This window comes from Protopterus annectens, chromosome 17.part0 (assembly GCF_019279795.1).
Source record: "Protopterus annectens isolate FY-2018-M chromosome 17.part0, PAN1.0, whole genome shotgun sequence".
Lineage (NCBI taxonomy): Eukaryota > Metazoa > Chordata > Ceratodontiformes > Protopteridae > Protopterus > Protopterus annectens.
In genome coordinates this window covers 376,031,995-376,059,532 of record NC_056751.1, presented here as the reverse complement: position 1 = coordinate 376,059,532, position 27,538 = coordinate 376,031,995, and the positions used below count along the sequence as shown (strand labels likewise).

General features: G+C 36.6%; 1 protein-coding gene across 1 annotated transcript in view; it reads left to right on the top strand.

The window, feature by feature from the left end:
* The window catches only part of TRPM5 (transient receptor potential cation channel subfamily M member 5), a 749,498-nt gene that overhangs the window by 233,864 nt on the left and 488,096 nt on the right, over positions 1–27,538 (top strand). The window contains exons 4-5 of the mRNA XM_044058928.1: positions 4,159–4,322; positions 16,077–16,251. Coding sequence (XP_043914863.1) covers positions 4,159–4,322; positions 16,077–16,251 — 339 coding nt within the window. The remainder of the gene's footprint in view (positions 1–4,158; positions 4,323–16,076; positions 16,252–27,538) is intronic.

Below are 27,538 nucleotides of genomic sequence, written 5' to 3'. Positions count from 1 at the left end.
GTTTAGGAACTGTGGTAAAGTGAGTACAGGGGAAGTGATATTACACTACCGAATATGTAAAAGGTTTATGAACTGTGGTACAGTGACTACAGGGGTCATGATATTGCATTAGCAAATATGTAAAATCTTTAGGAACTGTGGCACAGTGAGTACAGGGGACATGATATTACATTAGCGAATATGTAAAAGATTTAGGAACTGTAGCGATGTCGACTCACAGTAAGACGTTGTCCTGTTCGATTCTCAGTTAGAGCGTCTTCTGTGTGGAGACATGCGTGAATGGGCGTACCTTCATTGAAGGTTGTGTGTCAGGGCTGGCAACTCGGCACGTAAAAATCTACTGCCAATCATTAGTGGACCAGAGTTCTGCTGTGGCGACCCCTAACCGGGAAAAGCCAAAAGACACAACAACAAGTATAAGGGCTTTTTATTGCAAGAAAATTGTTGTGAAATGTATTAGAAATGCAGTATGTGATGATGCATATCTCCTATGCAAGTAAGACCCTAGTAGATGCATATATAATGGAATAATTATTCAGGTAATCTAAAGCCTATCATGAAAAACACCTGAGTGAGGAAACGTGTTAAAAGGAAGGGAAGAAAGCATGTGAAACCAGATTGTTTTTCTATTGTACAGAAGGACTCGTGCCTGAAATAGGGGCCATAGCTCTTACCTTTTACCTCCAGACTTAGTGAAAGAGCAACAAATAATTAGGAAAAACACCCCAAATCATTAACGCTTATTAAATTCTGGTACTGTTAACTCAGAAAAGGAAATGAAACAGGTGTTGTGAATTAACATTTTTTTCAATGTAAAAGAAGTCTGCAACTATAAGATTTATCAGTATTTCTAACATTGCATTACATTGGAAGGATAGAGCATCACTCACCTGGGAGGGTTTCAAACAATTAGCTACTAAACGCCTACTAGCTCACAAATATTTAACCTACAGTCAGAAATCCCACACACACTTTACAGAATTTAGGAAATCCCTTTTTGAACACATTCTAATTTGAAGTTGGTATAAATAAATAAGGAAGGACTTTTGGCATATGTGTAAATAGTTTTCACTATTTGCTTTTATATTTTATTAATCAGCAATGTATTCATTGGTCATACTTCTACCTGTCACTTATCATTATTATGCTCACTGTATATGTTTTCTTAAAAAAAATAAAATAAAAGATTTCACAGTAAAAAAATATTTATCAGTATTTACTGACTAATCTACCACCTTCTGTTAAAAAATCCAGTTATAGAAGGATAGAGCAAAATCTGAGTCAAAATTAGATATATCCCTAAAAATGAGAGACAAAGAAAAATATAGCAAGGATGCTAAATAACTTCACTCGGATAGAATGTGTGGAAACCTGGAGAAAGAACTTGTGCCGAACTGCAGAAAAGAGAGGAACTTAAGCCTGTTAGTATATAAAAGGGAATCAAGATTCTGAGTTGCACCTATACAAAAACCCTGCTGGCTGGAGTGTTGAACATAAGGAACTATGAGCTATTTACAAAACTGCAACTGAATGAACTAAGCTGCGAGTTACTTAATCAGCCTGGTTGCATAATAAGATGGAAACATATCTGACCTAAGAGACAACTCCAAACTGTCATAAATTACTAGAGCAGTGCATACGTACAGACTGTAAACAACCAAGAAGGAAATTGGATCAACCATATTGTTGTTGGGTGCATACTTAGAAAGACAGCAACTAATTCATCATAACTGGAATGTCAAACTCAAAGAAAAATAATTCCCAGCCTATGGATGCATTAGAATGCAATGCTGGCTTAAATGTAGAAACCTGCACAGAAAAAAAGAAGAAAAAACAAAACAAAAAGCAGCCAACTCACTCTCTTAAGATGCAAAATCTAGGAGGGCTGGTAGATCAGCCAAGATGAACAGGCCTTCATTCACCCCCAAAGCATGGCTGGTCAGTTTGTCCCATCCAAGATTTCCCCAGACAGAAACAGCACCTTCTTATAGACTGATAAACATATCTGTCGCTGTATAAATTAGCACTTCTCAGTCTGCATTTCAGTGACTGTCACTCTTGCTTGAGAAAATAGAGTTCAAGCTCAGGCCATGGGTAATGTATCCTGAGTAGGAGAAGACATGCATAAGTTACTTAAGTAACACTGGAACAGAAGATAATGATGTATTCTAACCAAAAACTAACACAACTGTAGTGCCAGCACTGGTTTCTCTAAGAAGCTACTGGACAGCTTTAAAAAAAGCTAGATGCTACTGGACTATAAATATGGATCAACATTTTTATTTTTGTATTTATTTAACAGGATAAGCCCACTGGACACAAATTCCCTTTCCAGGGGCAACCCACAAATACTACCTGGTTAAGCAACATGTTCAGTCACAAAGAAGACAAGTTTAGTCAAATGGTTCTGATTGTTTGGTTTTTGGATTTTACTTGGTTTATGATCTGCAGTGGCTGCTTTTGCTGTTTGGTTTAAAGTAGAAAAGTTGAGGATAATGAAATCCAAACAGGAAGCAGCTCATTAACAGCTTATGGTTTTAACCAATGCATAAGCAAGAAACAGAAAGGAGAATTCAAAAGATAAAGAATCGTTCCCAAAATACCTGGACCTACCAATAGGAACAGCAACAGCAGAAAGTCAATGAAAATATGTGAAAGCTGAAGAATAAGGTGCCAGATAAATAAGCTTTACAGTTTTTAGGAAGGATGGATACATTACGAATCAAATAACTGTCCAGGCATCCAGTACCATGTCAAGTACTAAAAAACTTCCCCATGGAGCCAGATGATAAAGCTTTTTTTAAGAATCCAGAATATAATAGAAGACTCGGCTGAGGCTGGGAAAGGAAGCTGATAACAAAATCAAAGCTGAAACTAAGAAAGAAAGAGGATAGGCAGGGTTTCCCCTCACTTCTCCACCTTGGCATTCAGTATCATTCAGTGAATTAGGAAGTGGGTGGGAAAACAAGCTGAGAAATTAAGGAGAGAGGAAAACAACATATGGTGGAGGACATTTAATTAATTTTGTTTTCCTCATGGATAGATAACTGCAACACATAAAAACAACAAATACATAGGAGGAAACACAGCAAAGCTAAAAACAGTCACAGCTTTATTAATGGGTTAGCGCTTTCGCACCGATAGCTGGTACTTCACCAGACCATCATAGTAAGAACTTCAGCTCTTTAAATAACATAACTAATTGGAACTCGTTAACTCATCACATTCAAATCAGCCAATCAGAGATAATAAAAGAGTGTATACTGTCTCTGATTGGCTGATCTGAATGTGATAAGTTAATGAGTTCTAATTAGCTCTGTTATTTAAAGAACCCGTTAATAACACTGATTGTTTTTAGCTCTGCCGTGTTTCTTGCTATGTATTTGTTGCTTTTACTTTTTGAGTTTTAGTTTGTGCTTAGGAAGTTAATTCGCAGTGGCACTTCTATTTTACTGTATTCTTCAGATAACTGCAGTATCATAATCTGTTGAACTTAAAAACATGAAATTTTCTGTTGCTAACCATCCTGTTCCATTCACTGTGCCCATATATCAGTCACCTTCTCACATATGGAGTGTATCATATAGCCAGTCATGCTGCAAATATTGTCCCTGCAAAAGGAGTGCTAACGTTTTCTGGTAGCAATGAGACCATTATAACACCCACAGACCACTTTCTTCAGCTGCTTAATGTCAACAGCTCTATGACTACTATAATTGTCCATGAAAGCTCAAGATATTAGTCATGACAGAAACTATCATCTGAAAACTGACAAATGTTTCTATAATGTTTGCACAGTCAAAATTGTGTGTAAACATTTTATTTGTTTGTAGTTATACTTTTTACTTTTTTTTTCAAAAAGCATTCCATATTGTTTCTGTGTGTTTAGAAAAAAATGAATATTATACTGTCATAAAAAGGATTTTACAACAGGGGATGTATATAGTCAGCAGAAGATTTATTTTAAATGGCAAATTTATTTGGCATTGAATTTTCTAAACCACAGTTATTAACAAATATTGGGAATTTAGTAATAAATATCCAGTGAATATAAAACTACTACATACTAATTTAAAGAAAATTATCAGTCTTCAGTGGACATGAAATTTACAGGAAAGCATATGTCATATGCTAACAATGGCCAATTTTGATTTATAGGTGCCTGGATCCTTACTAATGGTCTGCGGATGGGCATAACCAGACATGTGGGTGAGTCAGTCCGTGACCACTCATTGGCCAGTACATCCAAAGTTAGAGTCATTGCAATAGGAATAGCACCTCTAGGAAAAATACAATCCAAGGAAGAACTTCTGAATGCTAAGGTAATGTGTGCTCATATTTACAATATTTAAGAATGCCCTCACTTTAAATTTACTCCTTGAATTTTATATATGCTCTAGATCTATGTATACTCTACATTTATGCAATGTGTTTGTCTTATGATTATTTAAGATATGGTTTATGAAAATAAGAGAATTGTTGCATCAACATGGAAAACAGAAATGGAAAAGACAGTAGCTCTATTTTCATTAACTAAGTGGTTCACATTTTTTTACAAATGTCTTCACTATAATGAAGTGATTTGATTTTAAACTACATTTTCCCCCTTTTTTCATACAATACCATATCCGTCTGGAAAGTATTAGTAGTACTTGTGTGGTTGCACTTGTTGCAATGCAATAGCATTAAGAAATACAAAAATCATACACTTATTTTTGCACTTAAGTTTGGCTGTAGTGCCAGGTGTACCTTTAAAACAGGTGGACTACTGAATGGTTCTGGTGGTGACAACTCAGTAGGTATCCTGGGCTGAGATGCACACCACTAGACCATAGGAAATAGCATCACATCCTTTCAGTGTTCAAAGCTCTCTAATGTGCTGTGCTCTTTTATTTGTGAGAGTTCCTGGTCAAGTTAACAGAAAGCATGTTGAAAGTAAAGTGCAAAGAGATGGGACCATCAAGAACATTTTCTAGGAGGTCCTTGTGATATCTAACTATGTTTGTGTATTGTGAAAGAGTGCAGGGAAAAATGTGCGACACTGTTAAATGAAAAGGCTTGGCTAGAAAAATGAGTTCAACAAAGTTAAAGCAGTTAAAATGTATAAAAATGCCTGCAGTTAAGAGTTATGCAGCACAAGCACACACCCAGTTTTCAAACAGAAACATTTATATGCCCCTATCTAAATATAAGGGTCTTACATCTTTAAGCACCAGTCCCACATTTCTGGAAGCTGATCCCTTATTTTATTTCTTTCCCGATAGAAAATGTCCAGTCAATGCTATAAGGCATGTTGCACAGAATGATTATGCAGAAGTGTACTAAAGAGAGAAGCTCTGAAATATCTGGAGGGCCCTCCAGTGGCAAAGATCTTATTTGCTTCAGCAGCCTGCAGTCTTTGTAACATTATATTTCATGAGAGAAAAAAAAAACTTGATCAGGGCTCAGTCATTACAATTTCATACTACATATATAGACTTTTGATTTCAAATTCCCATGAAAGAAACAAACAGAAGGTTTAAACTACAGAGTGGAGAAAATGTCGCCGGTATTATTCCCTTGCGTTGTTAGAGCGTATAATTGCAGAAGATTTTACTATATGATATAATGTTTCTGTGCATTCATTTTGCAGTTTTATATGTGGATAGGACAGTCTTTGTTGCTGCTGGAATTAAAATTAGTTTCATTTAAAAGTTACACTGCACGTCAGGTGATATGAACAAGTGAGTAAATTATAAGTGTAATTGATAACGTGTAAAAAGCTATTTGCATTATCGTTTTATTGACAAATCATGGCATGTAAATAAATATTACCCTGCAAAACTGTGTTTCAGCACACTGGGTCACAAAAGCACAATGACTGCAAGTCTTTTAATAAGGTGCTCAGTCTAGCAAGTCCAGTTCCACTGCCTAATTAATTTTATAAATTCTGATCACTATAACATAACAGAAAACTCAGTCTATGATATGAAACAGTCAGAACAAGAAGAAGCCTCTAATGCATTTACCCCAGAGTGGGTACCAAATAAAAACAAAATACTGTGCAGAAGTACAAAAGGGTTAACTAAAAAGTCTGTGTAAAAACAAAAGGGCATTTGCAAACCTTCCTCTGTCAAGGCATCAGTGGAGATTTTACATACTCACCCTGAAAAAGAAGTAATTTAACATACTTACTGATCAAATCAGTATGGCATATAGGTCTTTAATAATGTAATCAAGCCAAGACAGCAGATTTCACAAGATGCAAACATGTTTTAACCTTCTTAAGTTTCATTAGTATAGTCAAAGTGGAAAACTAGTTAAATTCTAAAACTTTCAAATTAAAGAAAGGCTTCTGAAATATTTATTTCTGTTTTGGTTGCTAAATAAAGTGGACACAAAACAAAAAGCAAAATTGCCACAGTAGATGCATGTAAGACAAACAAAAAGATCCTTGCAAAAGCTTTTGCATTCTCAAGCACAGGGCTGTGCTTTTTGCAGCTTTTAATTTCAATCAAGTTTAGAGAATGAACAAACTGTACATCAGAATCCTAACTGGAGAATAAACATTCTCCAGCAGGGTATTAATGTACAAGTAATGCCCACTCAAAAAAAGAGCCTGCCTCTTCACAGCAGCATATCAAGCTGCCATGGAGCTCGGAATGAAAAAAAAACTAATGGCCGCCATTATTTTACACTCGTTAAGCAGAACTTTTGTTGTTTAGTGAGTGTAAAATAATAAAGAAAAAAATTAAAATTAAAAAAAAGTGTGTATGTGCTTGTGTGTGTGTGTGTGCATGTGTGTGCATGTGCGAGCGTGTATAACAGTGAGAGATTGATCAAGCCATTATCTTACACTCGCTAAGCAGCGCTTTTGCTGTTTAGCGAATGTAAAATAAATGAAACCAAAAAAAGTGTGTGTGTGTGTGTGTGTGTGTGTGTGTGTGTGTGTGTGTGTGTGTGTGTGTGTGTGTGTGTGTGCATGTATAACAGTGAGAGATTGATCAAGCCGTATTCCTACACTCGCTAAGCAGCGCTTTTGCTGTTTAGCGAATGTAAAATAAATGAAACCAAAAAAGTGTGTGTGTGTGTGTGTGTGTGTGTGTGTGTGTGTGTGTGTGTGTGTGTGAGAGAGAGAGTGAAGAATGACAGCGATCCCTTTCAGAAACAGCATCAGTTAAAAGGTTTATGTACGTCTTAACCATACCTTTCAACCTCTTAGCACAAGAAATCTGGACAGAGACACAAATAATGAGGGATAAATGACTAAAAATAATGACATATTTTTAATATTGCTCTTATAAACTTAGAAACCTACTAGAATAACAGGGTTTCCATTAGCATGTATTATCTGAAGGATATGAAGTCTGAAACTCAAATGTCTGTCATTATTTAATTACTTCAATCCCCAGTGATTTGCCAGAAAACTACACGTTATGAGGCTGGGACCAAACATACGAGCCAAAATTCTGGACAGATGAAAGATATGCTCTGTTGACTCTATGCTCAAAATATCGGGATACACAGAGGAGAAATGCTCAAAATAGGACATATTTTACTTGATTATTAGGATTTGTGTTAGTATCCATTTTCTGAAAGAGAGTTGTGCATTAGAGACTAAGAGCGACAGTGAAGACATTTGCATACCTCTGGACCTTTCAACTAAAGAAATCTGGTGAAAGCCTAAAATAAAGAGGTAACAAAGGCTCAAAAATAGGAACAGATTTTAATTACTGCTCTTATAAAATTACAGACTTGCTTAATTAAAAGGATTGGTGTTAGTATGAATTTGCTGAAGAAAGTAATAGTCTGAAACTCAAATGTGTACCATTATTTAGTAACTTCGATCTCAAATGACTGGCAACAAAACAAATGTTTTAGGAGTAAGGGAACAAAAAAATAAAGTAAATGCCTGGATATTTTTTATTTATTTATTTATTTATTTTACATTTGTTGACCGGGCTAGTCCAGCTGGATTAATGTCCATTTTCAGTGGAGGCCCGGGGAGAAAAGCTCCTGAGGTTAAAAACAATATTGGAAATACATAAGAAGACATAGTACAAGTGTAATTATACAGAGGTAAAAATGTAAAAAAAAAGAACATACAAATATTATAGATTTTAACTTATCAGAACAATCCTAGCAAAACAATATAATAAGGTATGAGATCATAAAGTATATAAAAGGTAGTTTTGAACCATGGTAGATAATACACTAATTTTTTTTTTTTTTTTTTTTTTTAATGCTAAAAAGAGTTATGTAATATTTACAATAAATAGGGGTAATATCTCAGTCGAAGTAGAAGATAAAATCCAAGTGGATAAGAAAAGTTTATGATAGAGTTAAGGATGCCAACAGGCTAGTCTGGGTTGGTACAAGAGCAAAGCCAGAATTTTAAGTGTTATAATTTGGATATAAAATGCTTCCTCCAACACCATTAACATATATTACAGCAAGTTTGAAACATTAGGTGGAGGAAATATTTGTTCATCGAAAATATATATAAAAAATAATATATTACTTAAAAAAACAAATAAGTAAAACACAGCAATTTTACAGAGAGCCCATTCTCTAAGTGCAATAATGCCCTCCAAGGTGTGTGTTAATGTGTAATTAGTGCCCTTCCAGGACTGTAGAGGCCTAACACCTGGTGTGGAGCCTTATAACACCCCTGGTTATTTACACATTAACCACACACCCTGTTGGGCATTATTGCCTGCATATTTACTGGCATTTAATCTTACTTGAGAGAAAACGTCCAACACCTCCAACTAGTTTTCTGCATCTCCACAGAGAATTAAACCCTTATAGCATCATAAATTCTGTCAACCGCAAAGAATATGAGATTATTAAAATTTGTGCATGCCAATGAATGCTTAAAAACAGCATTATTAATATTTCTATTTTTCAAAGCATGACAATGTTCTCAGATCCTCTCACATAAACTTTCATTTAGTTTTCTAAAATAAAAAGCATCACATTAAAGACAAGTAGCACAGTAAACCACATGTTCAATATTATACTTATATTTTAGGAAAATTGTAATGTTTCCTTCTTAATGAGACAAAAACAAAGTTGTACCAGAATTAATAAACTTAACATTTACAATTCCCACAAGAAAATGTACCATCTTCTGTATAAACTGGATTGCATTTTTATGCTTTACCATTAAATTCTAAGTCACTTTAAGTCCAAATCAGTCCAGTAATGTAATTTTTACACCATTGTATGCATATATATGTGCATATGTGTATATATATATATATATATATATATATATATATATATATATATGGATCTAGGACGTTTGCTCGAGTGAGCAAATGACCGAAACCCAAACAGATGGGCATACTTATGTGAAAGTGCTTTTCACCGAAGAAGCACTTTCGCGTAAGTATGCCTGTTGCCGAGGCTGTACTACGGTGTGGGTAAGGGAAATTTCCCTTTTCCCCACTGTAGTGCGGTCTCGGAGGGAGAATATTAAAGTAGGGGGGTTGTAGGGGGCACAGCCTTCCACATGGGGGGGTGCAGCCCCCCTGCTAAAATGTAAATGTAGTGTTTTAAATTTTTTTTTTGTAACATGCTTTAACATAAGTGCTTTTTTGATAAAAGCGCTTTTGTTAAAGTGTGTTCAGTTATTATGAATTTGGACATTTGCTCACTCAAGCAAACATCCTAGATCTATATATATATATATATATATATATATATATATATATATATATATATATATATATATATAGGGTTCCCCTTGACTTGATCGACATGCCAAAACACCGACGCTCAGAAGACCGACTCCAGAAGACCGACGAGACAGATGATCGACAAGGTGAAATCCCGACAGCCAAAACACCGACATGGACAACGTGTGAGCGACTCGGTAAGTGTGCGATAGTGAGGGATTTAGCGTTAGGGAGCGGACAGGTAAGTGTGAGATAGTGAGGGATTTAGGGTTAGGGTGCGGGAAAGGTGAGTGTGCGGTAGTGTCAGACTTAGGGTGCGGGTAAGGTAAGTGTGCGATAGTGACGGAGTTTAGGTTTAAGGGTGGGTTAAGTGAGTTAGGGTTAGGGTTAGGGTGCGGGTAGGGTAAGTGTGCGATAGTGACGGACTTTAGGTTTAGTGGCGGGTTAAGTGAGTTAGGGTTAGGGTGCAGGTAGGGTAAGTGTGCGATAGTGATGGACTGTAGGTGTAGTGGCGGGTTAAGTGAGTTAGGATTAGGGTGCAGGTAGGGTAAGTATGCGGTAGTGTCAGACCTTAGGGTTAGGGTTTGGGTTATGGTTAGTGCATGTATAGTTGTGTGTAATGCGTAGTTTACGTTTTGTGTTTTGGGTGTCGGTGTTATGGTGTTCGGTTTTGTGCGTTTTCGGTCTTTTGGTGTCAGCTTTGTGGCGTGTCGGTGTTGTGATAGGGATCCATATATAGATGCACACACACACACACACACACACACACACACACACACACACACACACACACACACACACACACACACACACACACACACACACACACACACACACACACATGCACACACACACATATATATACATCTTTCATGTTACACATGCTTTTTACATATGCTGATTTAAAATACTACAATTTAGCTTAGTCTTAAAACAATGATTGCAATATATTTTTAAAAAACATTTTTGCCTGAAATGTTGTATTGATTATTTTTCTTCATGTCATTAATCGTCATTGTGTGATATTTGTTAATTGTATTTAAAGGGGTAGTTCTGCTGCATCCTCAGTTCTGATGAAGTCTTTTTGTATAAACAAAAGCACTTGATTGAAGAATAAAGATTTGGAAAAAAGTTTTTGGTTTTCTAAATGAAATCTGTGTCAATAGCTATGTTTTGCATTTCGTTGGAATTTTTATCCTTTGCTAGTGTTTTCTGGTATTGTTTCAACTTATCAGACAGATTCCGATCCCAGGTTTTTAAACTATATAAAGCAAAATATTAGTTTAGTGTGTCATCTCCAAAATACACGGTCCACCTTCTTATCACTACTGGGTTAAAAAAAAGCTGCAAATATGCAAACTCAAATAGAAAAATCCACATTAATGCACTACTTAAGAATGGTGCAATACCTGTTCAGGTTCATTCAGCATGTGCTAGATGCAACCCTACCTGTCAGGATGGTATTAAAGCTGTATTCGATTTGCAGCTGGATCAAAAAAGCAAAATAAGAGTTTTGATTTACTCAAGAGATGGGTAAGTGCCACAGATACAACTGCATATTTTAATGCAACATTACCTACAATGATTCATAGGTTGGTACTAGGCTATTGGCCCTAGGGCCTATACAAGCCTAGCCATAACAATTCCCTGGCTATTTCTTCCCACACTATTTACTTCCCTGGACCCCTGTATAGCAGGGTGACTGACATGATTCCCAGGGTGAATTTCCTTTCTCCCATCCAATCTTCAAGGTTCCGTTTGAAGAGGGCATTATTACTACAGCTATCCTTCACTGACATGTGTCAAGCAGACACATGTCAATGAGGGATAGCTGTAGTAATAATGCAAACAGATGGGTCAGTTACGCCAGCTTCACTCACAGAGAGGGATAAAATCCTGCCTGCAGCCCAGGTAAACCATGTTTGATTAGAGGCCTAGGCATCTACTGAATCTGGCGATGGTAGGGTGGACATGCCTCCTTTGAAGGGATGAATGTAGACCGGGGCCATCTGATGTCACAATCCCTCAGAGGAGAGGTGGTAATGAAAATGTTGGGGCAGTACGGGGTGTTTATCCACTTAGCAAAAAACATGATAGCTTTCATCCGGGTGCAAGGAAATATGTACCTGTATGCAGAGGAGATAGTGGTTATACCTGCCCAGCCCATTCTATCCATGATGTCCTCTTTTCTGTGTAAGTTGTTCTGTGCTTTTTTTCTAAATCTTTACACTCTCTTTTACTAAGCAGATGGGCTGCCTAGTTGCACAAGTTTTAAGTTTAATAATCCTTCTGATCTTAATGTTTTGTTCAGTGTTTTTCCAAGAAGGAAGTTAAAATAATATTTGATGAGAAAATAAATTGTGACTGGACAATTAGTAATAGACTTTGCTTTATAAAATATATCTTTAATTCTTTTATGTCTTAATAAACAGAAGAAGATTTTGCTTGAAAAGTTTCTGTATATCATATATTGCATTTGTGAATTGTTTATTAAAAGACTTATTTTTTATCATAACACTCACTTGTTTATTTTACACTTACAAGCATTCATCCTTTTGTATGTTACACTTATAAGCATCCTTTTGTTTAAACATGGTGATTTTTATGGACAGTCAATGACTAGAATAGAAGTCCAAACACAGTTCACTAGTCAGGTCTCGATCAGGCAAGGCTTTCCTTTCAGTCGAGCTTCTCACAGGCAAACTACAGAATCTGTAGGCAGTACCTTGTTGAGCACCATATCCACAACCTCTAAAAAACTGAATGCTCTGTGCATACATTAAGTCTATATGCATAAACAGTGGGCAGGTTTATCCATCTGCAACTTACAATCACACTGAGTTGTATCCATAAAGACTTAAAAAGTTAATAGTTATAGGCATTCAGAATCCAAGTAGCTGAAACACTGCTATGTCCTCAAATGGTCATTTGCATACATTCCCATGGACTTCCACTACAGGAGTTTTAAGGTTTTATTCAGTGATGACTCTGGCTTGTCTAGGTTTCTCTTGCAGTTTTTACTGTATGGCCTGTCTGTTTGACATTTATACCTTTTGGTTTGTCTGTAGAGATGCCCACATAACTCTCAACTTTCCCTGATGTTACCTCCTATTTTTTGCCATGTCCCTCATTTTTTAATGGTAAATGAATGGAGATTACAGATAGTCAATGATGTCATACATGAGAGTTTTAAAACACAACTAAAACTTAACCTATCAAATCAATGCATCTGCTCCTGTATCTGCTGGATAAATGCCACTGTTATCTTCAGTCTGCCTATCATCAAACCATTTCTCTTCATTTAGAATCCCGTGCCCCACAACTAGTCTTCACCAATACCTGAAAAGCTTACCAGCATCTGTCAGCCAAAGTTTTGCAACACTGCTCACCCCCACACCTAACCTTCTAATATAACCTTATGATAGCCATTTTATACACACACACACACACACACACACACACACACACACACACACACACACAATCTATGATCCAGCTTTATACCCCACCTCTTAACTACAATGCTAACATTTTTGTGCTATCTAGTTCTTTCCCTCACCTCCATTTCTTTGAATTTCTAAACACTAATCACGTGGCCTATTCCCTATTTGAAAAACCTACTAATAAACCTGTTCAAATGCTCAACATTCAACAACTACTAATGCATAAGTATGTGTTACTCTGTACCAGTTGCCTTTATTTCATCTGAATGTAATCTAATTAGCAAATTAATGTATATTTGTTAATGTATATTACCTAATGTCTGTTCATGTGTATTACTGATTCTCTGTTTATTTATTTATTTATTTTTGTAATATGTTTGAGCTTTTCTCCCAGGGCCTCCACTGAAAACATTTTGTTTTACTCACCTAAGTAGGACAAAGCCAGCAAAATAAAAAAAACTTTATGTCCCAGATCTTTTTATTGCCTTGGAGACAGCTTGTGTAATTTCCATTTTTTTTTCCCTTTTTTCTTCTTGAGTAAGCAAATGATTCTAAAATGGCCTCAAAAATGCAAATTAAACTAATTAATGATACACAAAAAATGTCTAAAATAATGTATATTTACACCCAGCTATAAGTCAAATTGTAGTATAAACATTCTAAAGGTTTCAGTGCTCATGAAAGCTTAAATGTTTATTCATTCATTTTTAAACAGGTTTGTGGTCTGGTGTAAGACCCTTGTCAGCCATGGCATGAGCCAGTATAAAAGCATTACAGAGTTTTCTTATTATATATATTAACAGAAATACAAAGCAAGAAAAACTAAGCAATACAGTAACATAGATTAATTATACACAACTGTTTAAATATCGTCCAATACGATTAATTACTGACTTCATTTAATTTAAATGTAGGCTTTCTCGGAGTTAGGACTTCTTTAGCATGAATTTTGAGAGTGTAGGTAGCCATTACTAACATTTTGAGGTAAGAGAGGAGAGTACTCCATAAGTAGCAGTTTAAATGTAAGTGATGATAAGAAGGGCTGTCACAGAGGCTGTAGTGCAGAGGCGATAAGTTTTTTAGAGTTTGGCACTATTGTGTATTATAAGGGATAACGGAAATAGGTTATCACATTTATCAGCCGCAATGTGTAACTTTATTCTTTAACACCCTATTTAACATATTTAGAGCAAAGTGAAGTTAAATGACTGGTTTTATTAATTCTTTTGTACTGGGTAATCAACAAGTTCGACTTCATGATTAAAATTCCAGAATTGCAAGCACTGGAAATAAACAGTATTATGCCTGTCAAAATGTTTCTGTGATTTTTCTGTTCTGCAACATTCCAACAACATACCTAAAAGAAGTATTAAAATGGATTTTATTTTCAGAGGAAGATAATATAATTACCAAATTATAATTCAGCAAAATGTTTGTATGATCATTAGTATCCTATACTGCAGATAGCTATCACATTAAATGTCTCTTGTAAAAAATAAATAAATACATCTCAGCAAGTTGTTCTTTTTTAGTTGTGTGGCAGCTACTCTAATACAGTGAATGTATTAAGTTGTGTAGCAGATCCTGTTGCTGCCTCACAGCAAAAGATTCCCTGGTTTGATTCTTCACTGGAGTGCCTGCTGTGTGGTGCCTGCATGTCCTCCCCTGTGTTCCCATGGGTTTCCTCCAGGTGCTCTGGTTTCTTCCCACATTCCAAACACATGCAGTAGGTGGACTGGACACTCTAAACTGGCCATAGGTGTGAGTGTACATACAAGTGTGTGGTGTGGAAGCACAACTGCAACAGGGCTAGCCACCTAGCAGTGTGAACCTTGGCTCGAGATGATTGCCACTGTTGAAGTGACACTTTGACCCTATGTGCAAAATGGAAAAAGGGGGTTTTAGATGAATGAATGGATTTCAGTTTTGTGGGCTTTTTCCAACCCAAATACATATCTTAAAATGCCTCCAGAAATTTCAGAGCTTCTGAATGCTTTGTTACAAAAGCCTGCTTGCAGATTTACTTAACATGTAAGCCCTAATAGATACATTTGTACAGGTGATTTTATTTATTTATTTTGCATTTGTTTAGCGGGATAGTCTGACTGGACATATATCCATTTATAGCAGAGGCCGAGGGAGAAAAGCTCCACAGTAATTAACATAAGTAAAAATATTTAAACACATGATAAGAATACAATCAAATATACAACATTTTGAGACATAAATACAGTAAACCATCAATTCTGATAAACGTATGCAGTTATATAATATTTGAAACATCATCTGAGAAAGATTCTTGAGATGGGTCTATATTATATCATCGAATGCTTAAAAAAGCGAATGATGAATAATCTAACCCATGTAAGTGAAAGCTTACAATCTCGAAAGCTCATAACAGCGATTTTTTTCCAAGGGAAAAAAAAATTGCTGTACCAAAAAATCTCCCCCTCTACTTAAATATACCAACTCCGAGATCGCACTGCAGTGCCGAAAACTGCAAAGTAACAGAAGCGGCCAAGCAAATTCTTTCCCTGGGAAAGAATTCACTTAAAAGCCGTTTCGCTATTTTGCCTTTTTGTTGTTTTAAGTTCGAGCAAGACGCATTTGATATAATGCATCTTCGGTCATCTAATAGGAACCCCTTGAGACTGTAGCATATATACAAAAGTATAATGGGAGAAGAAGCAGTCTATGGTTGCAATGTACATCTCATTAATGCAATTACCAAAGCTTTTTACTGTGACAAATCTACTATTATTTATAGTTTGTTTTATAAACTATGTTATTTGAATTACATTAACATATCAGTGCTATGCCTTTTTCTACAATTAAATAAAGGTGTCTCAAAATAGTTTACATAAATGTGTTAATCTGCTTTTGACAAAAAGACTTTCTAATGCCAGGTGTGCAAAAATAGAAAAGAAATGTGTCTTATGTGTTTACTAACCACTTACTTATGTAATTTCAGCATAGCCAACCAGTATGCTACAAAACGGATGAGTCGAGCCAAGGACCATGCTACTCACTTGACAGAAATCACTCCCACTTCATTCTGGTGGATGAACAGAATGACCCAGGAAGAGCTACAGAACTAATACTGAGATTAGAAAAACACATTTCAGAACAGCGAACTGGGTATGGAGGTATGTAAACGGGGTCAGTTATCCAGCTGGAGGCTCCCTAAAAGGATGGCATAAAAAGAAAAGTCTGCAAACAGGCATGACAAGTGCTTAGCTATTGCTTACCTGAGTGCAAGATAGAACTCAGTAATGATACCTATTTTGTACTCTCATTTTTAATTAATGTGACGAGCACCAGTAGTTCTATTTTATTTACTTCTGACATAGAAGGTAGTACTACATAGCTTCATCATTGTCTGAAGCACTCGTACATAACTTCTACAACCTGAAACAAAACAAAAATCCTAACTTCAAGGAGATCCAAGGTCATCAGCTCCTCCATAATATAACACAATGCTTGTCAGAATAAAACTAGCAAGTACAGCTTCTAAGCAAAGTGTTTTCTTAATTCCTGCTAATTACATATTCCAACTCCAGGATCACCCAGTACTGGGGAAAGGACATATACCCCAATCTCAGTAATGCAGCAATCTTGCACAACTATGAGTAAGCTGTTTTGTTGCCCAAACTGTGTCAGCAAAACAACTGTCAATGATACAGCTATACAGTTAACTACATTAATGCCACACACACACACACACACACACACACACACACACACACTAGTATGCAGGAAATCCCCCACTACTCAGCAACATATCCACAGCATGCAACATCTCCATGCTCTGTTTTCAATGTCATCTGCTTGTGACTCACATGCAATACAGCACTTACCTAGTATAACTAAACTGTATACTTCTTACCTGTTTAGAAACTGCATACCTTTATGCATATTATATGCACTTTTAGTAATAATGCTAATTTTCACTATTGTATTATGTTATTTTACTACAACTTTTTATATTTTTATTTGAATCACATATTATTTGTAAATCACTTTTAAAACCTGTAAGCTGCAATAGACCTGGGTCATGCATTGGAAAGATCTTGTACCAGTCTAACAAACTAGTCAACAAATAAGTAGGATAACATAACCTAAACAGCAAATCATAATATGCCCAAAGATATACAGAAAAAAAAAGCAATTAACTGAAAATGAGCTCTTTATCAAATCTAGAAATAAATAATAAAATGACAATTATTCTAAAAACACAATGGACTATAGTTATGAATGTAAGTGCTTTTATACACTTTTTGAAATGATTTCTTCACACATCCACACATAATTGAAACATCACAAAATGTTGATACACTAATCACTACTAATCCATTGTCAACAATAAAAGCAATTATCAAAAACATTAAAATGAATGAAAAGCTTGAATGTTTCCCTTTATTGATATGACTCTGAAACTTCTTTCCCACTGTAAATTAACACTTAATGAATGATAAAATATTAAAACAACAAATATTGTCCTGTACAGTGTAAAACCTATTTAGTATTCTTTGATCTGAATAAGGCGTGATAGAAATCAGCAATTTTTGTTTATTCATTTTGTTATTTATTCATTCATTCATCCATCCATTCATTCATTTTTATTTTTTTTTTTCGTTAAGGGTATATCCAGTGAACAGGATTATGTTACCTGTCTACCCAAGCTCCACAATTACAAACTAATACTGTGTTTTAAAAAAAAAATAGTTTGTGAATATGTCCTAAAATTCAGAAGACTCCCATCACAGGTTGGTTAATTACCACAATGGTAAGAAAGTGGAATTCAGAGATAGTCATGTGCGTAATGACAAATACCTTATTATCAGCTCATCAGCATGTCTCTGAATTGCACAGTACCACACACTAATGCCATCAGACCTGACAGTGGTAGTGTTCTCCCTAATAACCCTTGCATTGTGTGACAAAGGCACTCCAACTCACACAAGCACAAACACACACACACATGTTCATGCAGCTTCATTCATGCTCCTACAGACACACTCATATCCCCATGTCTTCACTAAACTTAATTCCACCAAATGTACCCCTATAAGAGTGAAGAGATGGCCATTGCATTTTTACATTAGTTATTTTTTCCTCCAACAATTACATTTTTGGTGACCCAAAGCATGTCAGGAGCTACTGGCATGTCCAGTGGAGAACACATGGCTAATTAGCATTAGCATTAACTGTTCCACTGGACTTCCACATTAACATGCAGCTCTGCCTGTGAGACTGCATTCCATGCCAAGGCACCAGCAAGCTAGGGTTGTGGTTAAAGAATTGGAAAGACTTTCTGCAGTTGGAAAACTGGCATGTTAACACTCCCTTCCCTCTTTTGGCAAGCCTTTCTGAATCTCACCCATCCTATTTCATGAAAGCCATACTGTTGTGATGTATTATTATGCAAGAAAAGTTGCTTGACACAGAGATGTTTAAAGTCTTGATCTTCCATTAAGAATTAATTGTACCTTAAAATGTATGGTATGATAACAGGTTGGCAGAAAAGGTAAACATCTACTCTTTGGAAAAATCTTAACTTTACTACATATTACTTGCATTGTATACAAGTTAATACTATGACTGGTGTAGTGGAAAGATCTGTACCTCATGGTTGCAAGCCTCAAGCTGGACATTGAGTCAATGAATGTGTGCAGTTTTGCATGTTATATGGTTCCATGTTATTCTATAATGTCCATGGGTCCAACCTTACCTTATAAAGGGCACTTTAGGGCAGCCAATGCTTCATCCAGTACTCAAAACCTGTGAGGTGAAAGGTATTGACAATTCATGGGAAAGCAAGAAGGCCTGTCAGCCATTAAATATCATGCTGTCAAAAACTGGATCCCCCAAGAATGACAACAGTTTCCTAGCCAATTGTTAGGGACACTTTTCTTGACCTTGTACTTGGGTATCATTCTCAGAGATGACAGAATACCCTTGTTACTAGGGCCTTACTTATCTCACAATCATACTCAGACAGCTCAGTCTTGGCTCTCTGCATCATGTACAGTGAAGCACACCATATGAGCAAATTAAAAGTTGTATCACATTTAAGACACTGTGGAGTACAGACCGCTGTACTGATATCCATAATCCTGGCACCAGTGAGACATTTTACGTTTACTCTACCCTTATATGGCCTAGTGACTGCTGGGTCTGTCTAAGGACTGTAGTATCAAAAAATAACACTTTGCTTGGGTTTATTCCAAGTACAGGGGGCCTAAAATATGTGGTTTTGCAGCACTGGTGATTCTCTTTAAAGGATGGCATACCAGAAAGTTTAGCAGTAGCTACAGATGTGTTTCTAGAAGGGTGATGTTTTCTAGCAAAATGTTTTGAGGGCTTACGTAATGTTTTTTGACTAGCTCAGCATAACTGAGCTACTGTTTACTGACCCATCCAGTGTAAAATAAATAAAACCATCTCACACAAGTATTATTACAATCTGGTAAGAGTACTGAGTTGATAGTATATACAGGGAAGTTGCTAAACTGCTTTAGTAGTCCAGAAAGGGCATGCATCAAGCTATACTTCCATAGTGGTAGCAGTGATTAGGTAAGAGGACCTACAATTTAATAAGTGACACATTAGGTGAAGAATTTAGGGAATGAGTGGTGTAACTGGGGTCGGGTCAAGGCAAACTACATACTTAGGTAGAAAAGACAACTGGGTGGTAGTGGTTTACCTAAGGGGTGTAGAGTAAGCAGCAGGTGACAACATTAACTGAATACTTTATGAATAGTAATGGAGAGAATAAGCATGCACAATGGGATAGTTAGTGTAATGGTAAAAGTACGCAGCATACACTACTGAAAAAACTGAGGAAACATGAGCATGCACAATGGGATAGTTAGTGTAATGGTAAAAGTATGCAGCATACACTACTGAAAAAACTGAGGAAACATGAGCATGCACAATGGGATAGTTAGTGTAATGGTAAAACTACGCAGCATACACTACTGAAAAAGCTGTGGAAACGTGAGCATGCACAATGGGATAGTTAGTGTAATGTTAAAAGTATGCAACATACACTACTGAAAAAACTGAGAAAACATGAGCATGCACAATGGGATAGTTAGTGTAATGTTAAAAGTACGCAGCATACACTACTGAAAAAACTGAGGAAACATGAGCATGCACAATGGGATAGTTAGTGTAATGGTAAAAGTACGCAGCATACACTACTGAAAAACTGAGGAAACATGAACATGCACAATGGGATAGTTAGTGTAATGGTAAAACTACGCAGCATACACTACTGAAAAAACTGAGGAAACGTGAGCATGCACAATGGGATAGTTAGTGTAATGGTAAAAGTACGCAGCATACACTACTGAAAAAACTGAAGAAACGTGAGCATGCACAATAGGATAGTTAGTGTAATGTTAAAAGTACGCAGCATACACTACTGAAAAAACTGAGGAAACATGAGCATGCACAATGGGATAGTTAGTGTAATGGTAAAAGTACACAGCATACACTACTGAAAAAACTGAGGAAACAAGAGCATGCACAATGGGATAGTTAGTGTAATGGTAAAAGTACGCAGCATACACTACTGAAAAAACTGAGGAAACGTGAGCATGCACAATGGGATAGTTAGTGTAATGTTAAAAATACGTAGCATACACTACTGAAAAAACTGAGGAAACGTGAGCATGCACAATGGGATAGTTAGTGTAATGTTAAAAGTATGTAGCATACACTACTGAAAAAACTGAGGAAACGTGAGCATGCACAATGGGATAGTTAGTGTAATGGTAAAAGTACGCAGCATACACTACTGAAAAAACTGAGGAAACATGAGCATGCACAATGGGATAGTTAGTGTAATGGTAAAACTACGCAGCATACATTACTGAAAAAACTGAGGAAACATGAGCATGCACAATGGGATAGTTAGTGTAATGGTAAAAGTACGCAGCATACACTACTGAAAAAACTGAGGAAACATGAGCATGCACAATGGGATAGTTAGTGTAATGGTAAAACTACACAGCATACATTACTGAAAAAACTGAGGAAACATGAGCATGCACAATGGGATAGTTAGTGTAATGTTAAAAGTACGCAGCATACACTACTGAAAAAACTGAGGAAACATGAGCATGCACAATGGGATAGTTAGTGTAATGGTAAAAGTACGCAGCATACACTGCTGAAAAAACTGAGGAAACATGAGCATTCACAGTGGGATAGTTAGTCTAATGGTAAAACTATGCAGCATACACTACTGAAAAAACTGAGGAAACATGAGCATGCACAATGGGATAGTTAGTGTAATATTAAAAGTACGTAGCATACACTAGTGAAAAAACTGAGGAAACGTGAGCATGCACAATGGGATAGTTAGTGTAATGTTAAAAGTACGCAGCATACACTACTGAAAAAACTGAGGAAACGTGAGCATGCACAATGGGATAGTTAGTGTAATGTTAAAAGTACGTAGCATACACTACTGAAAAAACTGAGGAAACGTGAGCATGCACAATGGGATAGTTAGTGTAATGGTAAAACTATGCAGCATACACTACTGAAAAAACTGAGGAAACGTGAGCATCCACAATGGGAAAGTTAGTGTAATGGTAAAAGTACGTAGCATACACTACTGAAAAAACTGAGGAAACATGAGCATGCACAATGGGATAGTTAGTCTAATGGGAAAGCAACGCAGCATACACTACTGAAAAAACTGAGAAAACATGAGCATGCACAATGGGATAGTTAGTCTAATGGTAAAAGTACGCAGCATACACTACTGAAAAAACTGAGGAAACATGAGCATGCACAATGGGATAGTTAGTGTAATGTTAAAAGTACGTAGCATACACTACTGAAAAAACTGAGGAAACATGAGCATGCACAATGGGATAGTTAGTGTAATGGTAAAACTACGCAGCATACACTACTGAAAAAACTGAGGAAACATGAGCATGCACAATGGGATAGTTAGTGTAATGGTAAAAGTACGCAGCATACACTACTGAAAAACTGAGGAAACATGAACATGCACAATGGGATAGTTAGTGTAATGGTAAAAATGCAGCATACACTACTGAAAAACTGAGGAAACGTGAGCATGCACAATGGGATAGTTAGTGTAATGGTAAAAGTACGCAGCATACACTACTGAAAAACTGAGGAAAGAGCATGCACAATGGGATAGTTAGTGTAATGGTAAAAGTACGCAGCATACACTACTGAAAAAACTGAGGAAACGTGAGCATGCACAATGGGATAGTTAGTGTAATGGTAAAAGTACGCAGCATACACTACTGAAAAAACTGAGGAAACATGAGCATGCACAATGGGATAGTTAGTGTAATGGTAAAACTATGCAGCATACACTACTGAAAAAACTGAGGAAACATGAGCATTCACAATGGGATAGTTAGTCTAATGGGAAAACTACGCAGCATACACTACTGAAAAAACTGAGGAAACATGAGCATGCACAATGGGATAGTTAGTCTAATGGTAAAACTATGCAGCATACACTACTGAAAAAACTGAGGAAACATGAGCATGCACAATGGGATAGTTAGTGTAATGGTAAAAGTACACAGCATACACTACTGAAAAAACTGAGGAAACGTGAGCATGCACAATGGGATAGTTAGTGTAATGGTAAAAGTACGCAGCATACACTACTGAAAAAACTGAGGAAACGTGAGCATGCACAATGGGATAGTTAGTGTAATGGTAAAAGTACGCAGCATACACTACTGAAAAACTGAGGAAACATGAGCATGCACAATGGGATAGTTAGTGTAATGGTAAAACTATGCAGCATACACTACTGAAAAAACTGAGGAAACATGAGCATGCACAATGGGATAGTTAGTGTAATGGTAAAAGTATGCAGCATACACTACTGAAAAAACTGAGGAAACATGAGCATGCACAATGGGATAGTTAGTGTAATGGTAAAACTATGCAGCATACACTACTGAAAAAACTGAGGAAACGTGAGCATGCACAATGGGATAGTTAGTGTAATGTTAAAAATACGTAGCATACACTACTGAAAAAACTGAGGAAACGTGAGCATGCACAATGGGATAGTTAGTGTAATGTTAAAAGTATGTAGCATACACTACTGAAAAAACTGAGGAAACGTGAGCATGCACAATGGGATAGTTAGTGTAATGGTAAAAGTACGCAGCATACACTACTGAAAAAACTGAGGAAACATGAGCATGCACAATGGGATAGTTAGTGTAATGGTAAAACTACGCAGCATACATTACTGAAAAAACTGAGGAAACATGAGCATGCACAATGGGATAGTTAGTGTAATGGTAAAAGTACGCAGCATACACTACTGAAAAAACTGAGGAAACATGAGCATGCACAATGGGATAGTTAGTGTAATGGTAAAACTACACAGCATACATTACTGAAAAAACTGAGGAAACATGAGCATGCACAATGGGATAGTTAGTGTAATGTTAAAAGTACGCAGCATACACTACTGAAAAAACTGAGGAAACATGAGCATGCACAATGGGATAGTTAGTGTAATGGTAAAAGTACACAGCATACACTGCTGAAAAAACTGAGGAAACATGAGCATTCACAATGGGATAGTTAGTCTAATGGTAAAACTATGCAGCATACACTACTGAAAAAACTGAGGAAACATGAGCATGCACAATGGGATAGTTAGTGTAATGGTAAAAGTACGCAGCATACACTACTGAAAAAACTGAGGAAACATGAGCATGCACAATGGGATAGTTAGTGTAATGGTAAAAGTACGTAGCATACACTACTGAAAAAACTGAGGAAACATGAGCATGCACAATGGGATAGTTAGTCTAATGGTAAAACAACGCAGCATACACTACTGAAAAAACTGAGGAAACATGAGCATGCACAATGGGATAGTTAGTCTAATGGTAAAAGTACGCAGCATACACTACTGAAAAAACTGAGGAAACATGAGCATGCACAATGGGATAGTTAGTGTAATGTTAAAAGTACGTAGCATACACTACTGAAAAAACTGAGGAAACATGAGCATGCACAATGGGATAGTTAGTCTAATGGTAAAACTACGCAGCATACACTACTGAAAAAACTGAGGAAACGTGAGCATGCACAATGGGATAGTTAGTGTAATGGTAAAAGTACGCAGCATACACTACTGAAAAAACTGAGGAAACATGAGCATGCACAATGGGATAGTTAGTGTAATGGTAAAAGTACGTAGCATACACTACTGAGAAAACTGAGGAAACGTGAGCATGCACGATGGGATAGTTAGTGTAATGGTAAAAGTACGCAGCATACACTACTGAAAAAACTGAGGAAACGTGAGCATGCACAATGGGATAGTTAGTGTAATGTTAAAAGTACGTAGCATACACTACTGAAAAAACTGAGGAAACGTGAGCATGCACAATGGGATAGTTAGTGTAATGGTAAAACTATGCAGCATACACTACTGAAAAAACTGAGGAAACGTGAGCATGCACAATGGGATAGTTAGTGTAATGGTAAAACTATGCAGCATACACTACTGAAAAAACTGATGAAACGTGAGCATGCACAATGGGATAGTTAGTGTAATGGTAAAAGTACGCAGCATACACTACTGAAAAAACTGAGGAAACGTGAGCATGCACAATGGGATAGTTAGTGTAATGGTAAAAGTACGCAGCATACACTACTGAAAAAACTGAGGAAACATGAGCATGCACAATGGGATAGTTAGTGTAATGGTAAAAGTCGCAGCATACACTACTGAAAAACTGAGGAAACGTGAGCATGCACAATGGGATAGTTAGTGTAATGGTACAAGTGCAGCATACACTACTGAAAAACTGAGGAAACATGAGCATGCACAATGGGATAGTTAGTGTAATGGTAAAACTACACAGCATACATTACTGAAAAAACTGAGGAAACATGAGCATGCACAATGGGATAGTTAGTGTAATGGTAAAAGTACGCAGCATACACTACTGAAAAAACTGAGGAAACATGAGCATGCACAATGGGATAGTTAGTGTAATGGTAAAACTACAGCATAAATTACTGAAATAACTGAGGAAACATGAGCATGCACAATGGGATAGTTAGTGTAATGGTAAAAGTACGCAGCATACACTACTGAAAAAACTGAGGAAACATGAGCATGCACAATGGGATAGTTAGTGTAATGGTAAAAGTACGCAGCATACACTACTGAAAAAACTACGGAAACATGAGCATGCACAATGGGATAGTTAGTCTAATGGTAAAACTATGCAGCATACATTACTGAAAAAACTGAGGAAACATGAGCATGCACAATGGGATAGTTAGTGTAATGGTAAAAGTACGCAGCATACACTACTGAAAAAACTGAGGAAACGTGAGCATGCACAATGGGATAGTTAGTGTAATGGTAAAAGTACGCAGCATACACTACTGAAAAAACTGAGGAAACGTGAGCATGCACAATGGGATAGTTAGTGTAATGGTAAAAGTACGCTGCATACACTACTGAAAAAACTGAGGAAACGTGAGCATGCACAATGGGATAGTTAGTGTAATGGTAAAAGTACGCAGCATACACTACTGAAAAAACTGAGGAAACATGAGCATGCACAATGGGATAGTTAGTGTAATGGTAAAACTACACAGCATACATTACTGAAAAAACTGAGGAAACATGAGCATGCACAATGGGATAGTTAGTGTAATGGTAAAAGTACGCAGCATACACTACTGAAAAAACTGAGGAAACATGAGCATGCACAATGGGATAGTTAGTGTAATGGTAAAACTACACAGCATACATTACTGAAAAAACTGAGGAAACATGAGCATGCACAATGGGATAGTTAGTGTAATGGTAAAAGTACGCAGCATACACTACTGAAAAAACTGAGGAAACATGAGCATGCACAATGGGATAGTTAGTGTAATGGTAAAAGTACGCAGCATACACTACTGAAAAAACTAAGGAAACATGAGCATGCACAATGGGATAGTTAGTGTAATGGTAAAACTACGCAGCATACATTACTGAAAAAACTGAGGAAACATGAGCATGCACAATGGGATAGTTAGTGTAATGGTAAAAGTATGCAGCATACACTACTGAAAAAACTGAGGAAACATGAGCATGCACAATGGGATAGTTAGTGTAATGGTAAAACTACACAGCATACATTACTGAAAAAACTGAGGAAACATGAGCATGCACAATGGGATAGTTAGTGTAATGTTAAAAGTACGCAGCATACACTACTGAAAAAACTGAGGAAACATGAGCATGCACAATGGGATAGTTAGTGTAATGGTAAAAGTACACAGCATACACTGCTGAAAAATCTGAGGAAACATGAGCATTCACAATGGGATAGTTAGTCTAATGGTAAAACTATGCAGCATACACTACTGAAAAAACTGAGGAAACATTAGCATGCACAATGGGATAGTTAGTGTAATATTAAAAGTACGTAGCATACACTACTGAAAAAACTGAGGAAACATGAGCATGCACAATGGGATAGTTAGTGTAATGGTAAAAGTACGTAGCATACACTACTGAAAAAACTGAGGAAACATGAGCATGCACAATGGGATAGTTAGTCTAATGGTAAAACAACACAGCATACACTACTGAAAAAACTGAGGAAACATGAGCATGCACAATGGGATAGTTAGTCTAATGGTAAAAGTATGCAGCATACACTACTGAAAAAACTGAGGAAACATGAGCATGCACAATGGGATAGTTAGTGTAATGTTAAAAGCATACACTACTGAAAAAACTGAGGAAACATGAGCATGCACAATGGGATAGTTAGTCTAATGGTAAAACTACGCAGCATACACTACTGAAAAAACTGAGGAAACGTGAGCATGCACAATGGGATAGTTAGTGTAATGGTAAAAGTACGCAGCATACACTACTGAAAAAACTGAGGAAACATGAGCATGCACAATGGGATAGTTAGTGTAATGGTAAAAGTACGTAGCATACACTACTGAGAAAACTGAGGAAACGTGAGCATGCACAATGGGATAGTTAGTGTAATGGTAAAACTATGCAGCATACACTACTGAAAAAACTGATGAAACGTGAGCATGCACAATGGGATAGTTAGTGTAATGGTAAAAGTACGCAGCATACACTACTGAAAAAACTGAGGAAACGTGAGCATGCACAATGGGACAGTTAGTGTAATGGTAAAAGTACGCAGCATACACTACTGAAAAAACTGAGGAAACATGAGCATGCACAATGGGATAGTTAGTGTAATGGTAAAAGTACGCAGCATACACTACTGAAAAAACTGAGGAAACATGAGCATGCACAATGGGATAGTTAGTGTAATGGTAAAAGTACACAGCATACACTACTGAAAAAACTGAGGAAACATGAGCATGCACAATGGGATAGTTAGTGTAATG